This window comes from Heliangelus exortis, chromosome 13 (genome assembly GCF_036169615.1).
Source record: "Heliangelus exortis chromosome 13, bHelExo1.hap1, whole genome shotgun sequence".
NCBI lineage: Eukaryota > Metazoa > Chordata > Aves > Apodiformes > Trochilidae > Heliangelus > Heliangelus exortis.
This window is the reverse complement of record NC_092434.1, coordinates 12,249,250-12,260,914: the sequence shown is the minus strand read 5'-3', so window position 1 is coordinate 12,260,914 and position 11,665 is coordinate 12,249,250. Positions and strand designations below refer to the sequence as shown.

The 11,665-nt window shown below is 44.3% G+C and overlaps 1 protein-coding gene and 1 long non-coding RNA gene across 5 annotated transcripts in view; one reads left to right on the top strand and one right to left on the bottom strand.

Moving 5' to 3' along the window:
* Positions 1-281: 281 nt before the first annotated feature.
* Positions 282-4,186, bottom strand: LOC139802082 (uncharacterized). Its single transcript, XR_011728483.1, has 3 exons — positions 3,827-4,186; positions 1,169-1,516; positions 282-741 (listed from the first exon to the last, which is right to left on the bottom strand). It is a non-coding gene; the product is annotated as an uncharacterized lncRNA (long non-coding RNA).
* ZNF423 (zinc finger protein 423) overlaps positions 1,396-11,665 on the top strand; it is a 230,619-nt gene continuing 220,349 nt past the window's right edge. For 3 of the 4 annotated variants that reach the window (XR_011728477.1, XM_071756851.1, XM_071756848.1), the window contains exon 1: positions 1,396-1,484. Coding sequence is in view for 3 of the 4 variants with exons in the window: in XM_071756851.1 (XP_071612952.1) it covers positions 1,433-1,484 (52 nt within the window). In the remaining variant the exon portion in view is untranslated. Of the gene's footprint in view, positions 1,485-4,181; positions 4,815-11,665 lie in introns of those variants that run through there. The other variant, XM_071756849.1, reaches the window with a different exon arrangement.

Genomic DNA, 11,665 nt, shown 5'->3' with positions numbered 1-11,665 from the left:
TGTTCTGGATGCTCTCTGACCAGTGTGGATGGAATAATATCTTATGATAACAGGATGGTGTAACTACTTTCTAGAAAAGAAAAGAGCTCTCTGTTAGTATTGTTATGAGTAGCATCTTCCTGAAAATGTCATCAGACTTCAAAAATTATGTTCACTGTGCATGCATGTGGCAGAAGAGAGCAGAGCAAACCAAATCATAATCTCAAGTTAGTTGGAATGAAAAGCGAGTGCTTTTTGTTTGTTTGTTTTCCTCTACCTGGAAAAATGTCTTTGAAGAAGACCATGGGAGCAAGCAGAGGGGCAGAGCCCACCATGTCATCCCTGGATCGGGGCTTGGTGCTTCCAAGTCAGCCTCAGAGGACTCGGATGGGAAATGTGGTGGAGGTGATGGATACTGTGAAGCTGTCAGTTGCCTCCACCAACAAATCCCATCTTCAGAGAAGCCACCCTGAGCTCAGGGGTCTCTGCTGCATCTCACCACTAGTTCCCTCTCACCAGTAGCTGCATTGTGTACAGTATAGGAGCCTTGTCATGTATAATGTAGCACAGTGACATCCCTGAATGGGGGTTCCAAACAGAGAAATCCAGCATTCACATTGCCCCAGTGACCTGACGAGATGCAGATGTTGTCCAGAGCTGCAGCAGGGCTCTTGGTTCTCTCCCAAAGAGAACAGCTCTGTACTTTGACACTTTTGGCCTTGCACTTTTATTAAAATTCCCCAGAATAAAAAGGAAAAGCATCTGTGAAGAAACAAGATTGATAATAGATTCAAAAGTATTTTTATTGCGTTCTAGATTACCATAATTAAATTAAATTATTAAATATATTTTTATTAAATTAGCACACAGGCTGGTGTCATTGGCTTTAAATATTTTAATAATGTCTGTGAAGTCTTCCCTTGCTATTACCACTCTTGGAATGTATCTATTTAAATGACAATGTGAGTTTTAAGTTCTGGCCCTGAGAAGAGAGCCTGGATGGGTGAACTCTGCATTTCTCTGGGGGAGCTCAGCAGGGTTACAGGGCTTTCTTTGCTCAAGAGTGGCTGTGGGACTGAAACTCACTGTACATATATCTGGAGGAGATACACAAATGATGTGTTGTGACAATAGCAGCAAAGCATTTAGGCACTTGTTGAAAAACTCTGTGGAACAGAGATGTACTTACAGAGCAGGGCCTAGAGGAAATCTGTGTATAGCTGGGTCTGAAGATAATAGAGACAAATTAATTAATAATTATATATGTATGCACTACATTTAAAGACAGATTTATGTATGTGTTTAATTTTTTTAATGTCAAACTTGCCTTCTTGCTTGCTTTCTCTCTCACTGTAAAATGGGTATTTTTCAACAGATGCCAGCATGGGAAGCAGTGGTTTCAAGGGTGCTGCTGCTTTGATGACAGCTGGAAGAGTGAACTTGAACCATTTTCATGGGAGGGGTTCGGGATGCTCAGACCATGGCAGACCACTGCTCCGAACCAGGTAGGGGCTTGCAAATAAACCTCACAGGCCCTCTGGCAAGATAAAAGGTAAAAAAAAAAAAAAAAAAAAAAAAGCTAAAATGAAAGTTTATAATTTCTTAACGAACTGGGGAAAAAAGAGGGAAGTTGTAGAAATGGTTTGTTTTAATTATGGCATTTAAAATTATTTTTTTAAATTTATAGAAAATGTGGAGGCAGAGGGCTGGACAGCAAAGGGGCTTGGGAGTTACTTGCCAAGTGGAATGTGTAAAACTAAGGTTGAAATCCCCTCTTTGCTGGATTGCACGGGGATTTGAATTTGGGTCTCTGAACTCCTCTGAGAGTGCCCAACTGCCAGCACATTCTGGGATGAGAATCTGTCCTGCTGAAGCTGTTCTGCTTTGTAAGAATAATTAAATATTCATTGGGCCAGTGAGAGAACAGAAACAATTTGATAGCCTGGGGATTAAGCCTCTCCAATAAGATGAAGATACAGAAGTAATTCAGTTCCTGATCTGACTCTGATGCTGAACGGATATGAATCTAGGGTCACGCCGACCAAATTTACTAAAAATCCCAGTTGGATTTTTCAGTTTATCAATATCACAACAATTTTTTTTTCTCCTTGTCAGCCCTGCTTATGTCTTTATAGAACCTGGTATCACATTGGCTTCTGTAATGGTGAATCTCCATGGAATATAATTATCACCATTTTTTATTGGGATCAGAATCAGGGCCACAGGCTTTTTAGCAATCCATCTTTGTCCTGGGTTAGTCTTTCTGAATGCCCAGTCTGATACATAGTGCAGTGATGTAGCAGAAGTGTATCTTGATTATAATGGTGTTACAGGAAACATTTTTTACTGTATATCCAGGTGGTAATCTGGATTCATATAGTACGAGGGAAGTGTAAACCTTTATTAATAAACCAAATAGTTTCTGTCAAACTTTAAGAAACCAGAAAATCACTACTAAGCACCTCTTTGAATGCCTTAAGAAAAAAAACATCGCAATTCTATACTGAATTCAATTGACAACAAACTCATTGGGTTTGGGTTTCTTTTGGTGGATAAGAAAAAAATGTAAAGAGGAAGATGTTTTCCAGGTGAAGTTCACCAGCAGGGCCTTCACCCAGCCCTCTTTCTGACCCGAGCACAGGCAGAATGGCTGCACCTTTCCCCCTCCCTGGAGCCTGGCACCGGTGCCCAGATCAGGGTTCATTTGCCAGGGCTATTTTCACAGGACCTGCACGTAACCCCCCCAGATCCTTCCATTAGAGACATCTTCTCTCTGCTGTCTGGATGTACATCAGCCAGGCTCCCAGGACGGCAAGGGCCCAGCATGTGCAGGGGAGGGAATGCTTGGAGAGGGTTCCTGGGGGGCTGGTCGGGGTACATGAAATGTCAGCATCACCTTGGTACTACAAAGCAGCAAAGCCTGCGTGAAAGACAAGCCCCTTCTTGAGAGGGAGAAGAAACTCACTGAGTTCTATATTGAGCATTTTCATTCATAACTTGGCACTGAGTGCTCCGTGGGATAACAAGTTTAAAACACTTAGGATTTTTCCAGAAGAAACCTTCCCAGCAGAGCGATTCCAGCTCCTGCTAAATTTAACACGTTGGGAAAGGCAAAGTAAATAAATCTTCCCTCCCAGCTCTCCAGAAGCATCCTAGCAGCGGGTGTATGTGTGTTTTAACCCTCCGCCTTCACCCCCCCACCGCCCCCCCCCAACTTTTCCCGCGGCTGCTAAGCCGTTCGCATTCGGGGGACATTTCACCGCCCCCCCGATGCAGATCAAAGGCGACTCGAGCCGCCACCGCGGGGGGCTACGCGCTGCGGAACCGGCCGCGGAGGCAACGCCGGCCGGGCGGAGCCGGGGAGGTGGCAAGGGGGGCGGCTCCGCGCGGTTCCGCGCCGCTCCGCGCGGCGGCGGAGAGTCCGGTCCGCGGCGGCGGTCCGCGTTTTGCGGGCGGCCGCTGTATTTCCCGGGCCGTCCATGGCTCGGTGCTGTTGGCTCTCTCTCCGTCTGATCGGCGCAGGCTGCGCGGGGCTCCCTACGGGATCAGAGCGCTCCCCCGCCGGGACTCCACTCCTCACATCCTCCTGCTGGGACTCAGCTACATTTCCAGCCAAGCCTGGCTTTATTATGTGTGTCTGCACTGCAGCCCCAGCAGCAAGATCAGGAGGAGGAAAAGGAGCCAGGACAAAGAAAAGAGAGGGAGGCTGGCGAGAGCTAAAGAAAATAAAAACCCAGGGCAGCAGCGGCAGCAGCGGCAGCAATGAAGGCAGGAGCGGTGCCACCTTCCAGCGAATAACCCATGGAGGCAGCTAGCGGCCCCGGCATCGATGCAAAGAAGCACTTACCTTGTTCCGCGAAGTGCGTGCGTGCAGGGGAAGGCGGCGGCCAGCGCGGGCGGCCGCGGGGAGCCCACCCGCCCGCCCGCCCAGCTCCGCGCCGCGCACCGCCGGCCGCGCCGCGCCGGGGACACAGGGCGGCCGCCCCTCGGCCCCCGCGGCCAGCATAAAAAAGGACTCGTCGCCCTCCCCGGCCAGCAGCGGGGGCGAGCAAGGGAGAGGCAGCCGAGGGCGAGCGGGCAGAGAGGGAGGGAGGGGGCCGAGTGCGGCCGGGGGAGGATTTAGAAGAATCGCAACAAGGTCGCACCCCCGGAGCGCCCCGGATTGCCGGGGCCGGTGCTCGTCGTGGGTTTAGACACTTAATTATTCTCTCCGCGCGCCCTCCCCCACCCCAAACCCAGGGACCCCGCGCAGAGCTCTGCTTTTTTTTTTTTTTTTTTCTTTTCCTTTTTTCGTTTCTGTTTTCTGTTTTTTTTTTATTTTTTTTTTTAATTATTATTCTGAAAGTGCGAGCCGGACTGAGAGCCTCAGGGCGCCCGCAAACTTTAAAGAGAACAAAAAGGCGGGTGGGGGCGCGGGCCAGGCTCGCTTTGCGTCGGTTGTATTTGCACATCCAAGTGGGGGGGGAAGGAAGAAAACAAAACAAAACAAAAAAACCCAACCAAACAAAAACAGAGGAAAAAAATACTGCAACTGTTGCGCCTGTGATTTTTTTTTTTTTTTTTTTTTTCCCCGGGGGGAAGGTGCCCGAGGGGGTGGAAAGGGAGTTGAACTTGCCGCATTGCAACAGGCAAAAGAAGTGAGAAAATCAAATAATCGATCCCGCTGCTGCTGCTGCCGCTTCGCCTCGCAAAGTTTGGAAGGGGGGGGGGGAGTTAGAGAGAAAGCAGAGAGAGGAAGGGAGAGCAGGGACGGGAGGAAGACGAAGAGAAGGAGGACAAGCCACGGCGCCCGGACATGTCCAGGAGGAAGCAAGCCAAGCCCCGCTCGGTGAAAGGTAAGGCATCCTCCGTCGGCCCCGGGCAGCCGCCTCCGCCGCCGCGACGCGGCCAATCAGGGCTGTGTCCCGGTTTGGCGGGGATTGCAAATCCCCCCCCCCCGATACGGGCCGGTGGTGGCGGAGCCCCCCCCGGAAAGGACGGCGGGCGGGCGAGCGAGCTCCCAATGTCGGACATTCACATCTCACAGGGAGCTCTCCCGCCCGCCGTCCGTTCTGCCGGTGTGTGCGTGTGTGGGTACCGCGGTGCCGGCTGAGGCTCGGTGGCGGCACGTGTCGCGATAACTGATGAAAGAAGCCGGTAGCATCGCTGAGGCGGGGAGGGTGGAAAGTTTGGCGGTGATGCTCGGGTGCGGTGGCGCATCAGTGGGCTGGGGAAGGGAGGAATGGAGCACACTCGTGTTTTAGCCGGTTTAGCTTGAAATTAACGTTTCTTTATGATTGGGAATAGCAGCGCCGTCTGTTTCCTCCCGCCGTCCAATGCGCGTAAAGGTGGTGAAAGAAGGAGAGAATTAAAACCGATTTGATAGATAAAGGTTCAAAACTTGCTTGGGCTTGAAGGAACAATAGCCAAATTTAGTAAAAACCGCTTTAATAAAGGTTGAACTCGAAACTTTGCATATTCTTCACCATCCATAGCGAAGGGGTGTATAAAACTGCCTGTTTACCTCCAAAAGAAAGCTGCTGGCGAAATGTAAAGGGAGGGCCGGGACCAGCCCCGCGCCGTATTGCACGCCTTGCCAGCTTTTTGACTTTTAAGTGAACTGGTACGAGAGGGAAGGCGTGATTTCCGAAGCCTTTCGCTCCCGGCCACGAGGAGGTTAGCTGGTGTTGGGTAAGGTTTTATTGTCCTCTGCACAAAGCAGAAGTCGCAAACTCAGTGGTCTGGGGGCTTTGTTGTGGCAGCACAAAAGGATCGTAACTTTCGATGCCTGTATTGAAACAAAAAGTCTAAGGCGTTCGTAATTAAAAAACTTGCAGGTGGACAAAATCAGCGTGTAGTTAATTGAGCAGCTAAAGAAGGAATCGAAACCTGATCCAAGGCCATTTTACATTTTTTTGTGAGATACCCACTATTTAACGGATGATTGCAATGTAAATCGTGGGTGCTTCCAATGTTTGTGAAGTTTTTGTGAAGTCAGTCCTTCGCCTCCATACAAACCCCTTAATCATCCCTCCCCCCCCTCCCCCCCAAACTAACAGTACCTGGTAGCATTGTGCTGTGGGGCAGGTTTGCAGCGCGACGTTGTGACCCTCCGCAATCCAGGACAATCTGTGGTAAAGGAGCTACTTCAGTAATTGGTAGATGGATGTTGCTGTCCGTGGGCAGAATGTTACAGAAAGGGCAGAGCTAGAGCTATTTCTAGGGGATGCTCTGAAATACATTGTTTGAAACTAAAAGGATCGTAGTTTGAAAACACTGGTGAAGGCCTCGGGTCATGACTTCCCTCAAATGAGGGGATCATGTTTAGTGGCCAGGCCTCTGGAGTTTAAAATATTTTCCTGTGCTTAAGTGTCACATTTAATGTTCAGGAAATAGTTCTGTGCCAGGCAAAACCTTATTTGCTCTAGAAGCTCAATTAGTAAACATTGACATGGTATGCTAAAATAATCTTAGATGTTTACTGTTTATTAGTCATTTGTTTTCTACCTCATTACTTTTTAGGCGGCCACATCTCTCACAAGGGGTTGATACTTTATAATGAAATTTTGACCCTAATTCTAATGCAGAACTAATCACGATTTCCAACAGCATTTTTATGAATCAAAGCAGGTAACTTACTTACCAAGTCATATCTAAGAAACATTATCCCTGCAAAGCAGAAATATCTAGAAGGTCTTTGAAACAGTGAGATGGGTAAAGCCCAGTTTTTAAAGATTCTAAATATTTCTGTAGTCTTTAGGCACAAAAAAAAAATTTAAAAAAAGTATTTTCAGCTTCAGTATAAACTGGTTGTAAATTACATGTCTTAGCATGAGCTGAGTAATGAGGGAGTCTAAGAAATGATCTGAATTAAGGTGAAATTTTGGATAATAGAAGGCAACTCGTGTGTTTACGTAGGATAAAGAATTTCTTCCTTTCTTTATATTCATCCGTATCACCTGCTTTTAAAAAGTCCATCGTACATGTTTTGTGGTCTAGGGAGCTGGCAACCCAGTAGATTGCCACAGTACATGTTTCCATGGAAATAATTGAGATGTAATAAATAAAGGCACTCTGAGGTCACAGGTTTCCCAATTCAACTGAGAAGAAAATAAGCATAAATTATGTGGATATATGTGTAGCACTTAGGATTTGAAATAATCTACTGTTTTTCTCTTTTTCATATATTTATATCACTTTGTAAAGCAGCTTTGCTATTTATTAACTACTACTGAGATTTGTGCATTCTTTTTCATTCAGAAAGATTATGCACTAAAATAGAATCAGTGTGTGCCTGTGATGAAAGGGATTATTCTGCATGCAAAAGGCAAGGCGCCTGCACATTAACTGGGAGCAATGCTGTCTGACATTAAAGAAGAGACTGACTTTGACAGAAGTATCAAATGTTGACAACTGTTAGGTGCACGTTATTTAAAATAAAGTGATTTCAAACCAAAACTGGATGCCAGCAAAGCTGCGGGTCATGTGGTCCCTGTTCTGTATTATTATGTCTCAGGTTCAGCCTGACAAAACTTGCAGTAATTCCTGCAGCTGTAACTCCAGTAGTAGCCACTGACTTTTCCCTGATGTGGGATTTATGATTTGCAATACAAAACGCTGATTTGTTTTGACCAATACTTTGTGCTAACTTGAAAATACTAATCTTGTAGCTGGAGGCTGAGGACAAAGTTCTGCTTGGCTTAAAGGAAGGTTTTTTCAGATCACTGAGGATGGAGTAAAAGTAGGAGGGGTTGAGTCTTTGTTGGCTTACCAAATAAACGTTTTGGTGACAGTGTGATGGTAGCAGGGATGAGTAAAACACCAGCCTGTTCTGTAACTTTACTTTACAGACAAAGCTCATGAAAGTAATTTTCCTCAGCACAGACCCTTCTTTTGCCCTGCTACCCATAGCCTCATCTGCTGAGGGTTTTTTCTGTTGTCTGTAAGACTTGTACCTTATTCAATGTCATTAAAGCCACGTGGTCTCTAACCCCAGAACCATAACGTGCTTGTGAACATCCAAAGGCACTGTCTGTCCCGTTAAAAATGATGAGGCTGATGTCAACACCAGTGTCCTTAAAGTTTGTTCTCTACTGTGCTCTGGGGGGTAGCTGGCACCCAGTCGGCTGTGGGGGCTGAGGAAAGCAGGCGTTCATCATTACTGTTAATTAAACCACGGCTTCTCATGCTACAACTTGGGGTCTTTGGAAGCAGTTTTGTGAAGTGCTGAGATGCTGGTAACAGTAAGTAGTAGGTTTCCAGTCCCGTGTAATTGTAATTGAGGAATTACTCGACTGCACTTTGTGGGGACTGGGCTGGCGTTGGCACAAGGTTTTAAGCATCAGATGCACTTTAGTTGCTGAATTTGACAGTTCTGCAAATTGCTGTCAGCTTGCAAGGGGAATTTGTGCATGAACATGCTAGTCGGTAATCAAACTGTTTTGCAAAAGGATGCACTAATTAACTCTAGATTTGTTATCCTACTTGAAGTTGCAGAATTGCTGTCATATTTTTTTGCTTTCAGTTGGCAAAAAATGCTGATAAACTTTAGATTCACACCCTACCTGCCTCATTTGTGTCAGTCAAGAAGAGGAAAGGAGGTTGCTTCACTACTTTGTTATCTGCAAAGTAAATAAAAATACTTCAACCATTTGCTGAGTTCCAATTAGCTGATTGCTATGAATGATCTTCTTTAAAGGAATGCTGTTTTACCTATCTGCTCATACAAAGGTTTGATTTTGAATGTCTTGTGAAAAGGATTCTCTTTGTCTTGATTGATGTCAAGAATAAAAGCGTGATGGTAATATCCCTTTGAAAGCTATTGTATTGTCAGCTCTGGCTGACAGCAGGAGGCCCTCCTAGTGCTATAGATTAGCGCTGTGAAAACACTGACATTTTCTTTGTTATATTGCTGTTGTTCTGCTTGCAAAGTCAATTATACAATGTCGGAGCTCAGTTACAGAGTTGACTGTGGAAGTAACAATGTCTTTCATACTTGTCTTAAAGATATAATTTTCCTTTTTTCCCAGTTGATGGAGAAGAACCTGAAGGTACTGGAACAGTACATTCTACAAATTAAATTTTGACAAGTACAATCATAATTGCCAAATACAAGAGACTTGTGCGATTATCCTTTAATTTTACAGTTCATTCAAGTTTTGGTGGAATTTTATTGATACAGTGAAAGCAGTAGCTAAAATTGATAAAACTTGTATCAAATAAGATTACGCTCTTGATTGTTCTTTATCAAGTGTAGCTTTTGGGGGATTAGGAATAATTGGAGATGTAGGTGTTTCATTGTGGGGCTGGTGTCCTGAGAACGTTTGAATCCATGCAGTATACTGAGCACTGCCTTCAGGGATTAGCCTGCAGTTTTTAATTTTTGCCTCTGTATTTTGCTACAAGCCTAGCAGCGTTCTCCCTTGAACTCTGTAAGTCCCATTTTCCTGCCTTTCTCTCCCCTGGGTATGCTCTCCTGGATGGGATCTGGGTGGTATTTAACTAGTTTTACTGATTGAAACTCCTGCCTGTGTGCAAACACCTTTTAATTGTGGCCTGTTCCCATTGGTCCTGGCAAACATAATGAATAAATGTGGCCAAAAATTGAAAACGGTGGGAAAGATAATGCAAAAGGTTTCTATATGAAGGGGAAGAAAATAGAATTCTCATATTTTAGTGATGCCATCCATGAAAAACAGCTACCATGTAACAGTAGTGGCTCTCAGAGAACGCTTCACATTTTTTTCTCCAAAAATATTTGTGTACAATCAGTGCAAATTAAAGAACATCATTCAATGCTGAATTGCTTCAGATGACACGTGCAAAAAAAAAAAAAAAAAAAAATCAGAGAGCTCTTGTTAGGATGTTAATTGTAGGATTTCTAAATTACTGTTATAAACTAATAGAGTAACAAAAGATTCCACAGTTACCAGTAATTTGTCAGGATTTATTTTGTTTTTCTTCAATAATTGAAAATTAATGTCTTGAAGTGAAAGCAGATGTTCATGCCATCCTCTGAATTGGATATAAACATGATGTTTTGTAGATGCGTTAAGCTTGTGTAAACACAAATTGTCTTATCATAGACTGGGCTCTGGCTTGGTTTTATCTATTGTTTGGTGCCACATTAACTCTCAGGTTAAACCTGGGTTAGTGGTTTCAACCTGGTTAAATTAACTAAGCCAAGTGCTTGGGGGGGCAGCCAGCGATCAGTTATTAAAGTAAACATTTTAAAAAACCTACTTCACCTCCTGGTTTTGTGAATGATGATACTTTCTCATACTCTAGAATTAATATTTACTTCCATTTTGATAAATGTGTTCTTAATTGTTTACTTGGTTATTGTTACTGAACTAGGTTACTTGTATCTCTGCCTGCCCTCTCTCCCCAGTTCCATTTTATGGAATCAGTGTCTTTTCATTACAACATTTGAAAAAAGCAAAACACAGTTTGGTTTTGCTTTTTAAAGAATAAAAATAATCTTTTGGTCTCGTGTTAGTTTGCAATCTGTAAAAGATAAGAAATTTCTTCATGTGTTTTAATATTCTCTTAAACAAAAGATTATTAATTACTCACAATAATTGAGCTGTCTTATAAAAATGCCTACATCAACCCCTCAATGCTCCATCAGTATTCTCCTTAAATGCTTCTGTAAAAGGATGGCTGTTATGTTCCCTCGTATCCTAATAAAAGTACTAGAGTAATGAAATACTAATAACATAAAACCTATTACAGACTCCTGCTAAATCTTGACTGACAAATGGTGGTGGAGGGGAGGGTCTGCTTCTGGTGCCTGCACTGGTGGAGATGGAGTTGGAGAGCGTGGGTGGGAGCTGGAGCCGAGTGGGGACCAGCCCTGAGCTCTCTGTAGTGCCTGCATTTATTCCAAATACTTTTAGAGCCCAGAAGTAGATTCTTGTGCATTTTGTTTCCCGCTGCCTATTAGTAAATGTACAGAAGCTCGTTCGTTGTTCTTTTAGACACAGAGGGTGATGAGTTTTAAGTACCACATCTTCTTGACACCATCTAGATATATGGATGTGTGCAGCAGTGAATTGTGGTGGTTTATCAGAGTCGCTTTATTCTAAGGAGTAGAAAGATGTGCAGAGACTGAACGGTCTCTTGTGACATTTCCAGCTATGGGGAAGGCTCGAGCTTCGACCTCTTGCAATGGTTTGCTTCTAAAACACGAACAAAGGGACCTGATGGGCTTGGAAACTGGGTGATGCTGTTTGGAACGGGCTCACAAACCTGGCTGTGGTACAGTGAATTGGTGTGTAAGCATTAGCTTTCCAGTATGACTTATTTTGGATAGCACTGCAATACCCTTCTGAATCTAGCGATAAGTAGCTTCATTATATTGTTTGCATTTGCTTAGAAAGAAAACCTTTTCCTTTCTAGCCACAGATGAGGCAACAGAAAGACCAATTTGCAGAGCTTGTAAATGCCACTTGTTAATCATATGCAGTAAAATTATTAATTTTTTTCCCCCCTTGGTTGTATTAAGTCAACTTTTTAGCTTTTTAGGTAATTGAAATTTGCCCTTTTGTTACCTGGGCATGAATTATTTTTAAAATTTTGCCCTGCTGTGAGGTTTATCTCTTCTGTTCATCCTAATTAAATAAAACCTACTGTTGTTCTCCAGTCTGGTGTTGAAGCGAATTACCTGCCTGAAGGCTTGTGCTGGTGTCTGCACTCTTGTTGCAGC